This window comes from Equus quagga, chromosome 2 (assembly GCF_021613505.1).
Source record: "Equus quagga isolate Etosha38 chromosome 2, UCLA_HA_Equagga_1.0, whole genome shotgun sequence".
In the NCBI taxonomy this organism is placed as follows: domain Eukaryota; kingdom Metazoa; phylum Chordata; class Mammalia; order Perissodactyla; family Equidae; genus Equus; species Equus quagga.
Window position 1 is genome coordinate 69477494 of NC_060268.1, and position 16615 is coordinate 69494108.

The window sequence follows — 16615 nt, forward strand, 5'->3', positions numbered from 1 at the left end:
GAGAGAGAGGGAGAGAGAGGGAGGGAGAGGGAGGGAGAGGGAGGGAGAGAGAGGAGGGAGGAGGAGGAAGATGAGGAGGAGGGGGAGGGGGAGGAGGCCTCCCTATGGCTGAAGAGCAGTTTCGCTGAGACTTCAACCCAATACCATTAACTCCCTCCAGCATCCCAGGGTACTCAATTCTAAAGTGTTCTAAGGCTGAATTAGTCTCCCAAATGCCCATCATTTTGCTGCATCCCAAAAACTACTGCAAACAACAGATGTACGAAAGGTAAGCAGGAGTCTGGGACCACTTGGGCCAAAAGAATCTGTGGCTGTGATCCTGTTGGTACATGCTTCCTGCTAAAACTCAGACACTTATCGTGCTTTGGCAAAGAATTCTCACACCCTGGCTTAAACAGGGAAGACACCAAAAGGTATTTAATCTTTAAAAAATGCAATAGGCTGATGCTACTAGTGCAATGATTAACCTGCCTGGTAAGTGTCCATAGACTCCTTTTCTTTCCTAGTGACTCAGGCCACTGGGAAAATTGGAGGAATGTGGCATCGCCTTCTTTGGAAGTCTTCAAAAACATTATGCACTCCAAATAGAAGGAATTCACACAAGTCTCCTCTCCATCCCATCCCAGACCACCTCCTCACATACCTTTGCTGCCTTGTCATATACTTCAGCCCTCAGGAAACTTTCCTTCTTCTTCTTCTTCTTCTTCTTCTTCTTCTTCTTCTTCTTTTTTGCAGGGGAAGATACGCCCTGAGCTAACATCTGTTGCCAATCTTCCTTTTTTTTCGTCCCTAAAGCCCAAGTGCATGGTTGTATATCCTAGTTGTAAGTCCTTCTAGTTCTTCTGTGTGAGCTGCCACCGTAGCATGGCAACTGACAGATGGGTGGTATGCTTCCGTGACCAGGAAATGAACCTGGGCTGCCAAAGTGGTGAGAGAGCTGAACTTTAACAACTAGACTATCAGGGCTGGCTCCAACTTTCCATTTTTACAGGGGCTGACTCTGCCTGGGAGATTCCGCTCTCCCTAACAGTGACTCAAGAATAAGACAAGATCTCTCCCAATTCTCTTCTACTTTTCCTTGCTTTTCCCCTAAACACACACATTGAGAGACTTTGCATTTTAGAGGTTTTGTTGCTCACTACGGGGAATTGTAAGGGCTAAAAACAAGAAGAGTGGGAGGCTGGAAAGATTCAAGGATGCCACAGTAACTTGTCAGTTCTTTTCCATAGCACCAGGGTTGAGGAAGTGAACAAAGTAGACAAAATCTCTGTGCTCTAGAGTATTCATTCCCTGGGAGAGAAGGACAATAAATATAACAACTAATTTACAGAGTAAGTTAGGAGGGGCTATGAATAAAAGCAAAGCATGGAGAAAGGATAGGAATGCCTGTGAGAAGGCATGTAACTTTAAGGGAGAGGTGAGATTTTGAGCACAGCTGAAAGGAGGTGAGGGGGCACACCATGTGGGTATCTGTGGGAAGAGCATTCCAGGAGAGGGAACCACTAATGCTAAGGCCCTGAGGCAGGTGGGACAGCACAGAGGCCAGTGTGAACAAGCAGAGGCAGAGCAGGATGGGCAGCCAGAGAACTATGGGGCAGAGCTCTCTTCAGCCTGCAATCAGAGGAGTAAGAAGGAAAAAGCACAGAGCTTGAGCTGCACTGACCCGGACTTGCATCCCAGCTCTGCTCCTTATCTCATGTACCTTGGGCTACCCTTTCCTCATCTATAAAGAGTTGACCGCAAAGAACAGAGTCAGTGCAAAGGGTTAAAGGAGATACAGAATGTGAAACAACCTATCACGGGACAGAGCTCATGCTGCATTCCTGCCCATCACACATTAGCTCCCTGTCTCTTCCCCTGGTTACAGAGCTCCTCTCATCTAGCTCCCATTGTGGCCAAATAAAAGGTGTCCAGAAGGATGCCATTTGAAGGCTTCCAAGAGGGCCAAGATACATTAACAAGTACAAGAAAACAAACTGCAAAACAGTATGGATGTATGTATAGTATTGCTGGCAAACTAACATTTTAGTAACCACATTCAAAAATCTGGAGGAATCCACACCAAACTATTAATGTTGATCATTGTTGATGGGTAAGATTACCAAAGATTCTAACCTTGATCTTTTACCTCCTATATTTACGAAATGTCTGAACATTTTACCATGAATACACATTACATTTGCAAGCAGAAATCACAATAAAGGCTAGTGTCGATGCAGAAGAGGTGATTTCCTGGCTCTCTCCTATATCAGGACTGAGTACCTCCATTTCACCTCGAACCTAAGGCCCACCTGGTGTGATCTAACTTAAAGAACCCTTATATCTTCTAAACGGAGAAATTGAGTGCAAATAGGGCCAAAGGGAGCTACAGGGTTCACAGATGAGACCCGAACCACAGGCAAATGTCCTATGGTGGGTGTGCCTGGCCAGCAGCTGTGAACTCTGACTGGTTCACTTTGGAAAGGGAATGGATTAATTTGTGGGTTGTGAACCACTTTCTAAATAAAATTAAAATCCTTGCTATGGCTACCACCAAGGAGAGAAAAAGAGACTGATGAAAATAAAGTATTTCAAAGGAAGCTGACTGTGAACTTCTTTTACAATTCAAGATTGTTGACACTGAAAAAGATCTCACTTTAGGGGCCGGCCTAGTGGCGTAGTGGTTAAGTTTGTGCACTCCACTTCAGTGGCCCGGGGTTCACAGCTGGATCCCGAGCATGGGTCTAAACACCGCTCAACAAGCCATGCTATGCAGGCATCCCACATACAAAATAGAGGAAGACTGGCACAGATGTTAGCTCAGGGACAATCTTCCTCAAGCAAAAAGAGGAAGATTGGCAACAGATGTTAGCTTAGGGCCAGTCTTACCCACCAAAAAGAATTAATTAATTAAAAAAAATCTCACTTTAAAGAACTCTAAGTTAATCGTCAGGGCTAATCTTCCTCAAAAACAAACAAACAAACAAACAAACAAGAATTCTAAGTTAAGAAATACTACAAGAAAAAATTCATTTCATAACTAAGTAGCTTACAAGGTCTGTCAAGGAAAGGTTAATATGCCAGTTCCCAATGTCTTACTCAACAATGCATTAAAATGTGCTCATTATCAGTCACTGCAATGCATGCTAGTTAAATAGCTTGCAAAAATTTTCCTCCCCACTACCTCCAAAAAAAAAAAAAAAAGAAAAGATGCAATAAAAAAATAATGCTTAAGCATCCATAGTTGCCCATCTGGCTTTTCCCAATTTAAGTATATGGTTTGAGAAAAAAGAAATGTAGTCAAGAAACATTTTTACATTCCTCCAATTGACCATTGCACCAAAAATGGTGCTCAGCTCTGCATTAAATAAAATTCTGCTTGAAGGGAAGAGAGTAGACTAGTCTACTTCTTGGATGCTTTTTAATCATGAGATTTCTGACTGAAGATAGTAATGCTCCACATAGGAAAAACCATTTCCTCCCCCCAAAATCTAGCAATAGCTCCCTTTGCTTTCTGCTTCTTTCCCAGTAACATCAAAACTCATTTTGAGTTTATCTGATCATAGACTGGAAATCCCCAGGGCAGAAAGACTCCATCTCAGCATCTCCATAAGCACTGGGGAATGCACTCTTCCAAAACCGAGTGTTTTCTGTGAGGCAAAATGGCTATACAAATTGCTTTACTGTCAACAGAACACAGTATAATGAAAAAAGTAACATTATGGTGTTCTAAAACCAGTCATATCGCCCAAGGAAGAAAACAGAGTTTATACATTTACAAGAGCGTCTTATACTTCCTACCTAATAATATTCATCAGTTTATAATTAAAAGCTGTTAACTTCCATGGGATATGATTTTCAGTAAATCCCTTAGACTTTCCTATATCTTTCTCACCATCATCTCAAATATGTGACCTGAGTATACAAGTTTGTAGCCCCACTGGGTGAATTTTCCATTGATGCAACTGCAGCAATTTCTAAGTCTAGGAGAACTGCGAGGAATGTGTAACAAAAGCCAATATCTGGATTATAATAATGTACTTGCAAAAAAAGATTAAATATACACCTACAGTTGAGTGCACAAATTCCAAGACTTTCAAATGAATAACTGCTACAATCCGAGAGACTGGAATATGGTCAACGGCTGATATGGATGCCTTCAGCCCATTAAGGCACTCACACCAATGTTGTTCTTATGACTGGCAATGAGACCAGAAGATAGTGTGCAGGGTGGCAAGAAGAATTGAGTGGGATACAATAATGAAAAACATGAGTGATTCGGTCTACTTGATGTGCATACATTTTATAGATTTAAATCTGAAAGGAAACAACTTTTTGAACTTAACTGCTGCTTGGTAGAGTTAAACAGAATCACGTCTTGGCCCCATTTTTTATAAGGTCAGTGCCACCTCAAAGAATTCCACAAAGACCCATTCCAAAACAACAGTTTCTCTTACTGGAAGGCTACAAAGGTTGGTGTGGAATCTGTGAAATGGAAAATTGGATTCAAGCCTCTATGCTCATGCATAAGCTTGATCTTAATGAAAATGGAGATGGAACAGCAACACCAGGGTTAAAGGCTACTCTCAAGGCCTCCCCCCTCCCAGCAACCGGATGCACTTGAGTTTGCATCCTTATCCTGTCCCTGACTGTATGACCTTGGGCAAGTTAGCTAACCTTTTGAAGTCTTAGCTGCTTCATCTCCAACATAGAGATAACAGGCTGGTTGTAAGGATTAAATGAGATCATATACAAACAGCTTTTAGCTCAGTGCCTAGCACATAGAGCTTTTAAGAAATGTGTCGTTTTAATGATGAGATATGGCACTCTAACTATATTTTGGAAGCAATTACAGTCCTGCTGCCATATCCCAACATCTTGTGATAACCATTTTCATTCTATGCTTATAGGTTTTACTATTCTTTTCATCACAGTATTTTGAGAAAGAAAAGAAAAAATGGTGATCAGTTACATACATCCCACTTTTTGGACTGTTGCTTGAAGCAAGGTGAAAAGCTAGGGAAATAGGTAACATATACATTGAAGAGAAATTCAGTCTTTAGGATATGGTATTATAAGTGTATGGAATATAAACAAGTCATGTAGCTTCAGTCTATAATATATGGAGCATCAAATGACAGTAGGTTTTATTTTAAAAGAAACAAAAGCCAAGCAGTATTAAAGAAGATGAAGAGAACCAATATGGGCCTATCACTATCTCAGTTTTAGTGACTGAAACAGGGATTGGTGGGCTAGATTTTGGGAGATTTCATGGGGTCTGACTTCTAACAGGTGGCAAGCTTTAGTCATCTTCAGATGCAAAACCTTAATGAGTTTGAGGAGGCAAGTCTCAGAGATTCTGTTCAAGGCCTCCTCTCGGCAATCAAGGGAAACAATTTTCTGGGTTTAAGCCTCCCTGGCAAGTTAGCAAGCAAAGAACTGTCCGCTGTAGCTTGCACCTGTCCCCTGATGGGGATTCTGGCCTGACAGTGAAAACCCACCATCCTTTCCTGACAGTCCATCCCGCCGCTGTGGTGCCTCTTGACAAATGGGAGAAGCCCACTAGGAAGTGGTCACTATCAACCAAGCCACAATTCCCCACGGTGTGGGATTTCCACCTCAATACCACGCCTGCAAAGCGAAAATAAGCGCCCGCTTGTTATACTGCAATGGGATTCCCCTCAGCAGCAATACCCCTTCCTCCCCCCGGCAGGTTGCATGTTTTATTAATAAATGCAAGATGGCATACGGAGGCAAAGAATGGGAGGTAAGGCATCTGCAGCTGGACCTGAACCAGGGCAGTTTGCAAAAATAAATAAGAGGCATGTGACAAGAAGCAGATTCCCCAGGCTGGAGCTGAAGCCCTGGGCTGCCCCACGCACCCTCGCCTTGCTCCCGCGGCCAAGCGGGATGAAGGTCAGTGGTAAGATCCCAGCCCTCCAGGGCACGCACCCTGCAAACCCTGACCGGCCCCCACCCCGGCCCCGGCCACAGGACCCGGGCAGTGAGGCAGGGGAAGCCCCAGCCACTGCCGGCTGCGAGGACACATACCTGCTGCCGGGGCTCGGGATTCGCTCGGCTCTGCAGCGGCACTGGCCGCGGCTCGCGCTCCGGAGGCTCCCCTCTGCGCCCCCTCCCCGCCCCCTCGCGGCCCCACCGCTCCCTCCGCCCCTCCGCCCACCGCGCTCGGGGGCGCGCTCGGGGCGCGCGCGCGACCTCGCGCCGCCAGCTTGCCTGGGGCCGCGCCTGCGCCCTCGCCTCCCGCCGTCCGCGCGCGCGGGAGGCTGCGGAGGGGCCGCGCGGCTGTCTAGGAAACGGCGGCCCTGGCGGGCAGGGCTGGTGGCGGGAGCCGGGCAGGGGGCGGGGAGTCGGCCGCCACCGGGGCCCGAGCGGAGCGCGCCGGCTTCGTGGTGTGGGTGAGGGGGTCTCGGGGCCGGGTCGGAGGGTCGCGTGTGCGCGTGCGGAGAGAGGAGGGGGTCGCGAAGGGAAGGTCTGAGGTGGAGGCGGGCGGGGCAGAGAAGCAACAAGTGCGGAGGCCGAGGGGGCCCCACCCGGGGGATTTCGTACAACCTAGAATAGAAACCTCCTCTGGCGTTGGTGCGGCGGCTTGCAGTTTCCAGAGCTCTTTGCCAGTCCTTCGTTGCGTCCGCACACGGCCCTCAGGAGCTGACCGCAGGCCTTACCCTTTGCGTTTTGAGGCCACTGAGGGGAAAACACCTCGTTCCGGCCGACATCCTACCAGAATCAGAGACCCCTGACCCTCAGTGTCCTGTCTGGGAGAAAAACACCCGTCCGGACCTTCATTTGATAGTCTCAGTTCAGGAACTTTGTAGGACAGTGTTGCTCGACCTTTATTTTTCTTTCCGTTATCGCTTTCTTCAGCCTTTTTAGACATTTTGTTCACTAATCGCACCTCCCCCCCATGAAATTCTGATATCATTGATATATACCGTATAGTTGCTTCTGTACCGTATGTGTATTTGTGTTTTATACATAAAAAGACTAAGATTTCGCCCCTTGGAATGATCTCGAGCCCGCTGAGAGGGCTCGTTCCAGGAGCGCGGCTCTTCGTTAGCGAGCGGCCTAGTGGAGCGGCGAGGACTCGGGGCGCCCCCGCAAGTGCTCTCTGGAGGTTAGGAACAAGCCCTCACGTGTGTGTGGACAGCTCGTTCTAGCGTCTGCAGGTGCTGCCGTGAGCAATGGAATAGAGTCACGTAAGCAGCTTCTGGATTCATGGTAGCTTTTATTTGTAGTCTCCATCAATTAATGCTAAAAATATAGCCTTTTTCCTATAGGGTCTTGACATTTTTGTTAAAATACTTGGAAAAATTAGAAACCTTCCTTTCTAGAGCACTAAGTTCTAGGGTGACCTTTGGCTCTGCAGACAGCCTTGATTTCTGTTCTCATACCTCTTCTAACGCATTTTTTTTTTTTTTTTTGCTGTTTGTTTTGTTTTTTTGTGAGGTGTTTTGGTTAGACCCATTTGGTTTCCTAGGAATGTCTTTGTCGTTCTTGCCTCCTCTTCCCACCCCAGCTTTTCTAGCTAAAAGACGGAAATTGTAGCGTTGAAGGACTTCAAAACCTAGGTCTCAGAATTGCCCCAGGGACTTGGGTCATACTTTTTCTTAGACACAGGAATATCTAGATAGGGAGTAAGTATCTAATTTTGGCAAGCTGAGAAATAAGTAAAATTTCTTCTTCAGGCCCTGCCTCATCTTTCAGTATTTCTTACCCAACTCTAATGGTGGTATTTCAGAGGGAAAAAAGCTGTTGGAGGTAATATTTGTAGAAGCTATGTGGGTTGCCAGAGGATTTCTCTTCTACATTTCTAGAAGGAAGAAATGTGGACTGGAAAGGAGAAAGTGGGGCTAGATCAAGAATACTTGGGAGGATGGATGGGATGGGGAGGGGTATAGTTTTCTGACAGGCGGTAGCAACATTTCAGCTACACTTGAAAAAGTGTAAAAAATAAAGCTTGGCATAGCTTGCCCAGGTTATCTACCCCCTTTTTTCACCACTTAGTAGAAATCTAAAGATTTGACTAAAACCACTGAAAAGTATCCAGTTACAATGCTAGTTAAAAGAGTCAGATCGGGGCTGACCCCATGGCCAAGTGGTTAAGTTCTCACGCTCCACTGCGCTGGCCCAGGGTTTCGCTGGTTCGGATCCTGGGCGCGGACATGGCACCGCTTGTCAGGCCATGCTGAAGCGGCGTCCCCCGTGCCACAACTAGAAGGACCCACAGCTAAAATATGGAACTACGTACTGGGGGGATTTGGGGAGAAAAAGCAGAAAGAAAAAAAAATAGATTGGCAACAGTTGTTAGCTCAAGTGCCAATCTTTAAAAAAAAAAAGTAGGATGAGTATTTTGAAACTTGCAGACAGAGAAATCAAAACACCACTTCCGTTTACCTGAAATCTTTGCAGTCTAATAGTTTTTGGATTCAGGTGCAATGCTACTTAGGGAACTTTTTCCCGTAATGGCTGTCTATAAAGACCCTTTAGAGAGAGAGAACTATGTGGAAATTACACGTTAACATCTTTCACCTGTGTCTTTTAAATGTGCTGCTCTTTTTTTTGTAATCTGAGTTCATGGAAAATGTAGCTGCAACCATTTTATGTGGTAGTGTGAAGTCAAAAATCCCAAAACGTGTATAATTTGTCAACTCTATGCTGCCCCTTGGTGGTGTCCTACTTCACAGCGCATACCCAAACTAAAATCTTTGATATATTCTTGAGGGTGTTGAAAACCTAAATCAGAGGTGTAGACAAGATGCATTCTGCATACTCCAAACTGGTGCTGCTCTTGTTTTCAAATACTCGAAGGCTCAACACCCAGAGGAGGATTAGCCCTTGAGGCTAATCAATCTAGAGGAACTGTGAAGATCTCTGGCAGGCCTCTTTAGCGTGCTCTTAAACTTGCCTGTAAGAATCACTTGAGGACACTTATTTAAAGTCAGATTCTGGAGCCTCACCTCAAACCCATTAAAATCTAATCTACAGGAAAGTGGCCTGTGATTTTTAACTGCCCCCAGGTGAGTCTTATCAATAGGAGAGATGAGGACTACTGGAGCTATAAATAGAACAGGTCTTGCTTCAATAGACTGCAGGTGATTAATGAGAGGGAATTTTGTGGCTGAAATAGCCCCAAAGCGATGGGAAAATGGGACCTATGAAGCAGAAGTCAAAGAAATTAACTGTGGATTTAAGCCTTCTGTGTCACTTTCTTGCCAGATATACCTGCTTTTAATGTGGCTGTAATTGGCATGATATCCCATACCAAAATGCCTTTTTAGTAAGTCAGGTTTTCTTTTAGTTAGAAAGACTGTCTTTTCAAGAGTCCCAGAATCACATAATCAGAAAATTTGTGCATGTATGCAGCCGCAGGATTATGAGAGGGCAAGATGGGAGATTATGTTGATCCTGCGGATGTCTGAAAAAGAGAGAGATCAAAGTTAAAATTTCTTCTCTTGAGGTAGCTGCTTGTAAAAGTAGAACATGTGAAAATTAAATAATACCAAGAGATCTTAAGTTGTTAATGGTTATGTAAATGTTAATATTTTAAAACCTCTTCTAAATGTTGATTTATAATACAACCTCATTTATTTGGAACACAGAGAGAAAGCCAATCTGAGTTAGTGAAAAGCCTGAGAAATAGAATATATGTGATTTTGTGTGATGTTTATTTAAAAATTTAAGTGTACACAATAACTGCTGACAAAATGGCTTTTTAAAAAAGTTCTGCTGAGATGGTTTTAATGAATAAATGATTTGTAATTAGCAAAATTCATGGACATACAGTCTGTGGATAAAACAAAGCACAGTACCATGTGCTCAGTAGATGCTCGGTTAATACACGTTTTAAAAGGTTTTCTCATAAGTAGGTTAAATATGCTTAATGCAGCAAGCCCATCTTCAAGGATAGTACCTCCGTGGCAGATTTCACCTTGAGCAGTGGTACATCAAGAGTGGGGCAATGAGAGCATCACTTTGGGTGTAGGCAATACAAATTCTCATTGTCTGTAGAGAATTTAAACTATAATAAACCCACTAAAACCCACTATCTGCTTTTTTTGTGTGTGTGTGAGGAAGATTGGCCCTGAGCTAACATCTGTTGCCAATCTTCCTCTTTTTGCTTGAGGAAGATTGTCCCTGAGCTAACATCCATGCCGGTCCCTTTCCATTTTGTATATGGGATGCCGCCACAGTATTGTTTGTGATGAGTGGTGTGCACATCCACACGCTGGATCCGAACCCATGATCCCCAGGTGGCCAAAGTGGAGCATGTGAACTTAGCCACTTTGCCCCTGGGCTGGCCCCTCTATCTGCTTTTTATTACCAGTAATTTTTATGTACCAGAAATTCTGAACAGTGTTGGTTATAAAATACTCCTCCCTGAAAAATCTCTTATGAGTGTAGATTCTAAACAATTTTTGTAGTTACTGTTAAGTTTTAGTAATGTATATGCGAGCTTCAAATTCTCACTTCTTAGTTATTTATCCTTTAGTAAATATTATACTCTATGTGGAAGTTAGTTCAGAGAACTCCTATTTATACAATTGGGCTTCACTAAACATAGACTCAGTTATACAGGTATTTTTCTGAGTAAATTCATAAAAATTCAGGGTAATTCAAGGCTTTGGGTGCAGTTCATGTCTACAACTCCTTTGGTCCATATCCCTGTGTTTAAATTTAGATCCTTAATAAACAATGGTAGCATAGCAATTGTAAGGATGAAAAAACAGAACTTGATTAATTCAATGTTGTCATTCTGTGTTACCACCTAAGAGTTTTCATTTATATGTAAAATTTAAGAGTGAAACAAAGTGCAAACTTTGAGGTGTAATATTTTTTGTTGGTAAGTACAAATTTTAGTTTATATGTGAAATTATTCTTTTGAATAATTGAGTTCAAATAATATCTTTTGACTTTGAAATTTACTCTCGAATTGTTAATGTTTGCTTCAAAACTAAAGAACGAATCAAGAGAATGGGAGGTGTAATGTTATTAGTTAGTATTTCAGCAGACCAATGTGTAGGTTTAAATTTTTCCTTTTTTCAAAAAGCATTAATTCCATTACATTTTTCCTTTTTTGTATTATAATATTTATTTTATATTGGCATATAAGCAGGGTTGAATGAAAGAATTTTCAGTTTCTTTCCTGGCCATTATTATTCATTTTATGATTGTTATTGAAAATAATTTTGTCACATAGAGGAAGGGATGTTAAAAAAAAAATGAGAGGCCAGCCCTGTGGCAGAGTGGTTAAGTTCTCGCACTCCGATGTCGTGGCTCAGGGTTTCGCCAGTTTGAATCCTGGACGGGGACATGGCACCACTGGTCAGCCCATGTTGAGGCAGCGTCCCACATGCCACAACTGGAAGGACCCACAACTAAGAATATACAACTATGTACCGGGGGGCTTTGGGGAGAAAAAGGAAAAAAATAAACTCTTTTAAAAAAAAAACAAAGATCCCTCTGGGTGTCAAATTCTGAGTATACCACTGGGCTCAAATAATTACAAAGTGAATGGTATTCAAATTAAGTGAGCTTTATTCTGTGTTTAATATTTGGAATTTTGCATGTACTTGATGAGGAAACTGTAACCACGGGCCCTCTAAGGCTGGTCCAAACTGACCCCATCTTATCAACAGTAATTGAAAGTTATTTTTCAGGAACTGAGACCCCTTGTCTAGTTCAGACCAATTGAGACCACCTGTGTAATGCCCAGTAAGTGACCCTTTTGATGTGAAGCTGAAAACTCCACCCTCAGATCACACTGACACCGCCATTTTGTGAACAGGTGTCCTATAAAGAGCCATGAAGTTTGACTGTGCTTGCGCAGATCATCAATTACCTCACTTCTCCTTATCTCCAATCATCTGTCTCCACAATTCAGACCACCCTTGCCCTTCGTTCTGTAAATTTTGCCCCCAGCCCTGGATCAGGGAGACAGATCTGAGAGCATATGCCTCCTGTCTCCTTGCAGATCAATCTAGCTGGCGTTTTTATGCACATCAGGTAGGAGAACCCCATCTTTGTGTGGTAACAAAACAATTATTTTGGCTACGTAATGTATGTGCCAAAATAAAATATCAGTGATTATATTTTAAAACATAAAAATGACACAGTATTCCAATTCTAGTATGACTAGGCTATTTTAAAGCTTAGCAAGTACATGTCCATGTGTTTATTGATAGAATCCTAATAACGGCGAACATTTATTAAATGCTTACGATATGTCAGACACCATTCTATGTGCTTTGTATGTATCAATTTTTTCATGACAACCCTACTTGGAAGGTATGGTTATCTCATTGTATAGATGAGAAAACTGAGGCACAGAGAGGTTAAGTAACTGGCTCAAGATCACACAGCTAGTAAATGGAGAAACCAAAATTCAAACTTGGACAGTCTAATTCAGAGACCTCAGGTTCAATCCTGGTGCCTCACTGCCTCACATGTATACACAAAGTTGTGCCTCAATAAATTTGAGGAATCATTGTGTAGTGGGAAAAGCATTCTGGATTCCAGGGATCCACCTCTAATTCATTCTGTAACTTTGAGTAAAACAATTAAGTGAATGAATGTCTCTGATTTAGAGAGTGTTGAACTTATTCCATCTAGAAGTTCTCTAAATTTCTTTCTGCCTCTAATTTTCTACCTCTAAATGTCTACCTCTAAATTTCTTTCTTTTTATGATTCTATGATTATTTTTATGTAAAGAAGAAAGTTTGATCTTTCATTTATCTGACTAAAAATGAACCAGAAAAATGAAGAAGTAGCATGATCAAATTTGAAGGTAGATAAATTTTGGATGTTTTTTAGTTGCGGAATTGTACTATTATTAAACCGTTCATGTTCATTATTTGTATGACTACAGAAAGACCATAGACTTCTGAGGGATTGATTGTGCATTCTGAAAATTGGCTTGATATAAAAATTTATATTATTCATATATGCCACATTTACGTAATTAAGATGTTCTGAACCATTGCTTTGATCTTCTGTCTTAGTGCCATATAAGGTAAAACTCTTTGGGAAAATGATTTAAAGTGGAAGATATATCATAGTGTATGCTACTTTTTCCCCTTCTTTCTCATGAAGTCTCCCACCTTATAGAAATGACAATCCTTGTTAGCCCTTGATCCATAATGTTGCAGGTAAATTTTTTTTTGTTGGAGACCGAACACAGAAGGTAACTTTTATCATGAAAAAACTATAATTCCTTGCTGTCCTGTTTAAAGGATTTTTTTCCTCCCACGCAATAATCTTTTAATAAAATTAAAAGATAAAAAAATAACATTTTTTTCTTGGTGAGGAAGATTGGCCCTGAGCTAACTTTTTCTTTTTTTTTCTCTCCCCGAAGCCCCAATACATAGTTGTATATCCTAGTTACAAGTCCTTCTAGTTCTTCTATGTGGGATGACACCTCAGCATGGCTTCATGAGTGGTGTGTAGGTCTGTGCCCAGGATCCAAACCAGTAAACCCTGAGCCGCTGAAGCAGAGCACAGGAACTTAACCACCACGCCACTAGGTTGGCCCCTCTATTTCCTTACTAATCCCACTTCTAGCCTTGTATTTGGAAGTGTTAACAATAAATAGTTTCCTAGGACTTAAAAAAAAGGTTGAAGTTTCTGCTGCCTGTTGTGAATTCCTCTGTGATATCACTAAGTAAAAGAAAAAGCTCATATGAAATTTGTAAATAGATTCTACTTTCCTTTGCTTCATGTGTTACTAGAATTGTTGTGTAAAATGTTTTCTATTTTTATTTTTCTTTATGGTGATCACAATTTCTATCAAAGCAGAAGAGATAGAGGCAAACCAGAAAGCAAAAAGCAGTTTCTTCTCTGCAATCTAGGAGAAAAGACTTTCCCTCAAGGACAGATCAGGTAAGTAATTATTTGTTAATTCATTCTTTCTAAATTTGGGGCCATACGTGTAGCCATAATTTGTCAACTATAATGATAGATAATTGGTTTAATTTAACTAAGAGGCAATAAGTGTAGACTCCACAGCATGGAAAGTACTGTAACTTTTAATTTATAGAAGGTTGGGTCTCAATTCTAATGTTTGAGAAGCCTGCATGTATAGAACCATGTTCAGTTATATATTAACTATTTTTTAAAATTTTTTTATTGAGTTAATGATAGGTTACAATCTTGTGAAATTTCAGTTGTACACTAATGTTTGTCATTCGTGTTGTAGGTGCACCATTTCACCCTTTGTGCCCACCCCCCACCCCACCTTTCCCCTGGTAGCCACTAATCTGTTCTCTTTGTCCACAGGTTTAAATTCCTCATATGAGTGGAGTCATACAGAGATTGTCCTTTTCTATCTGGCTTATTTCACTTAACATAATTCCCTCAAGGTCCATCCATGTTATTGCAAATGGAATGATTTGTTCTGTTTTACAGCTGAGTAGTATTCCAATATATATATACCACATCTTCTTTATCCATTCATCTGTTGATGGGCACTTAGGTTGCTTCCATGTCTTGGCTATTGTAAATAATGCTGCAATGAACATAGAGGTGCATAGGACTTTTGGAATTGCTGATTTCAAGTTCTTTGGATAGATGCCCAGTAGTGGGATGACTAGGTCATATGGTATTTCTATTTTTAATTTTTTGAGAAATTTCCATACTGTTTTCCATAGTGGCTGCACCAGTTTGCGTTCCTACCAGCAGTGTATGAGGATTCCTTTTTCTCCACAACCTCTCCAACATTTGTTACTATTTGTTTTAGATATTTTTGTCATTCTAATGGGTGTAAGGTGATATCTTAATGTAGTTTTGATTGCATTTCCCTGATGATCAGCAATGATGAACATCTTTTCATGTGCCTATTGGCCATTCATATATCTTCTTTGGAGAAATGTCTGCTCGTGTCTCCTGCCCATTTTTTGACCGGGTTGTTTGATTTTTTTGTTGTTGAGTTGTGAGAGTTCTTTATATATTATGGATATTAAGCCTTTGTCAGATATATGACTTGTTTTTTTCCAGTTAGTGGGTTGTTTTTTTGTTTCAATCCTGTTTTCATTTGCCTTGAAGAAGCTCTTTAGTCTGATGAAGTCCCATTTGTTTATTCTTTCTATTGTTTCCCTTCTCTGAGAAGACATGGTGTCCGAAAAGATCCTTTTAATACTGATGTCAAAGAGTGTACTGCCTACGTTTTCCTCTAGAAGCCTTATGGTTTCAGGTCTTACCTTTAGTCTTTGATCCATTCTGAGTTTATTTTCGTGAATGGTGAAAAAGAATGGTCAATTTTCATTCTTTTACATGTGGCTTTCCAGTTTTCCCAGCACCATTTGTTGAAAAGACTTTCTTTTCTCCATTGTATGCCCTCAGCTCCTTTGTCAAAGATAAGCTGTCCATAGATGGGTGGTTTTCTTTCTGGGCTTTCAATTCTGTTCCATTGATCTGTGCACCTGTTCTGTACCAGCACCACGCTGTTTTGATTACTGTAGCTTTGTAGTATGCTTTGAAGTCAGGGATTGTGATGCCTCCCGTTTTGTTCTTTTTTCTCAGGATTGCTTTAGCAATTCGGGGTCTTTTGTTGCCCCATATGAATTTTAGGATTCTTTGTTCTAATTCTGTAAAGAATGTCATTGGGATTCTGATTGGGATGGCGTTGAATCTGTAGATTGCTTTAGGTAGAATGGACATTTTAACTATGTTTCTTCTTCCAATCCATGTACATGGAATCTCTTTCCATCTCCTTATGTCGTCATCCAATTCTCTCAGAAAGGCCTTGTAATTTTCATTATATAGGTCCTTCACTTCCTTAGTTAAATTTACCCCAAGGTATTTTATTCTTTTTGTTGTGATTGTGAATGGTATTGTGTTCTTAAGTTCTTTTTCTGTTAGCTCGTTATTAGAATATAGAAATGCTACTGATTTATGTAAATTGATTTTATACCCTGCAACTTTGCTGTAGTTGTTCATTACTTCTAAGAGTTTTCCAGTGGATTCTTTGGGGTTTTCTGTATATAAGATCATGTCGTCTGCAAACAGTGAGAGTTTCACTTCTTCCCTCCCTATTTGGATTCCTTTTATTCCTTTTTCTTGCCTAATTGCCGTTGAGCTTAGAAAAATGAAGGCTAAGGGGTGACAATGGTTTTCAAGTAGATGAGACGCTATCATAATGAGGTTAGTGCCTGTTCTTTTCTCATCTCCAGAGGGAAAAAGCAACAGGAGAAATTTAGATTAGAAAAATCAAAGATTTTGAAGTTAAGGGTGTTTAAGATTAGAATGATTTACCCTGGAAAGTTGTAGAATCCTCTTTCTAGAAAGTCTTCTAAGTAGCCTGATCATCTGCCAAGAATAACTTATATACCCATCATAAGGCCTTCTAATTTTATGATGCTATGGTTTATTTTGAAAAACACGGTCATTTATGTCTAAGACAGTAGCTAACGTGATATATATCTAACGATAGAATATATAAACTTATAGAACTTGGAGTTAGGAGTATTATGGAAAATTATAAAGTTATTTATGAGCACAGAAATAGTCATGTATTTTATTCAATTTGTTCCGTTGACCATGTCACCATCATTGACTTGTTTAATTTTTCTGGTTCATGTAATACTCTCTGAATACATATATGTTAACATCAACAGAAATTGAATTG

General features: G+C 41.1%; 2 protein-coding genes across 4 annotated transcripts in view; one reads left to right on the plus strand and one right to left on the minus strand.

The window, feature by feature from the left end:
* Positions 1 to 6149, minus strand: part of LOC124234793 (transmembrane protein 266) — a 129009-nt gene extending 122860 nt beyond the window's left edge. For all 3 annotated transcript variants that reach the window (XM_046652211.1, XM_046652210.1, XM_046652209.1), the window contains exon 1: positions 6031 to 6149. The gene's annotated coding sequence lies outside the window, so the exon portion shown is untranslated. The remainder of the gene's footprint in view (positions 1 to 6030) is intronic.
* NRG4 (neuregulin 4) overlaps positions 5890 to 16615 on the plus strand; it is a 118972-nt gene continuing 108246 nt past the window's right edge. The window contains exons 1-2 of the mRNA XM_046652761.1: positions 5890 to 6395; positions 13789 to 13872. Coding sequence (XP_046508717.1) covers positions 5890 to 6395; positions 13789 to 13872 — 590 coding nt within the window. The remainder of the gene's footprint in view (positions 6396 to 13788; positions 13873 to 16615) is intronic.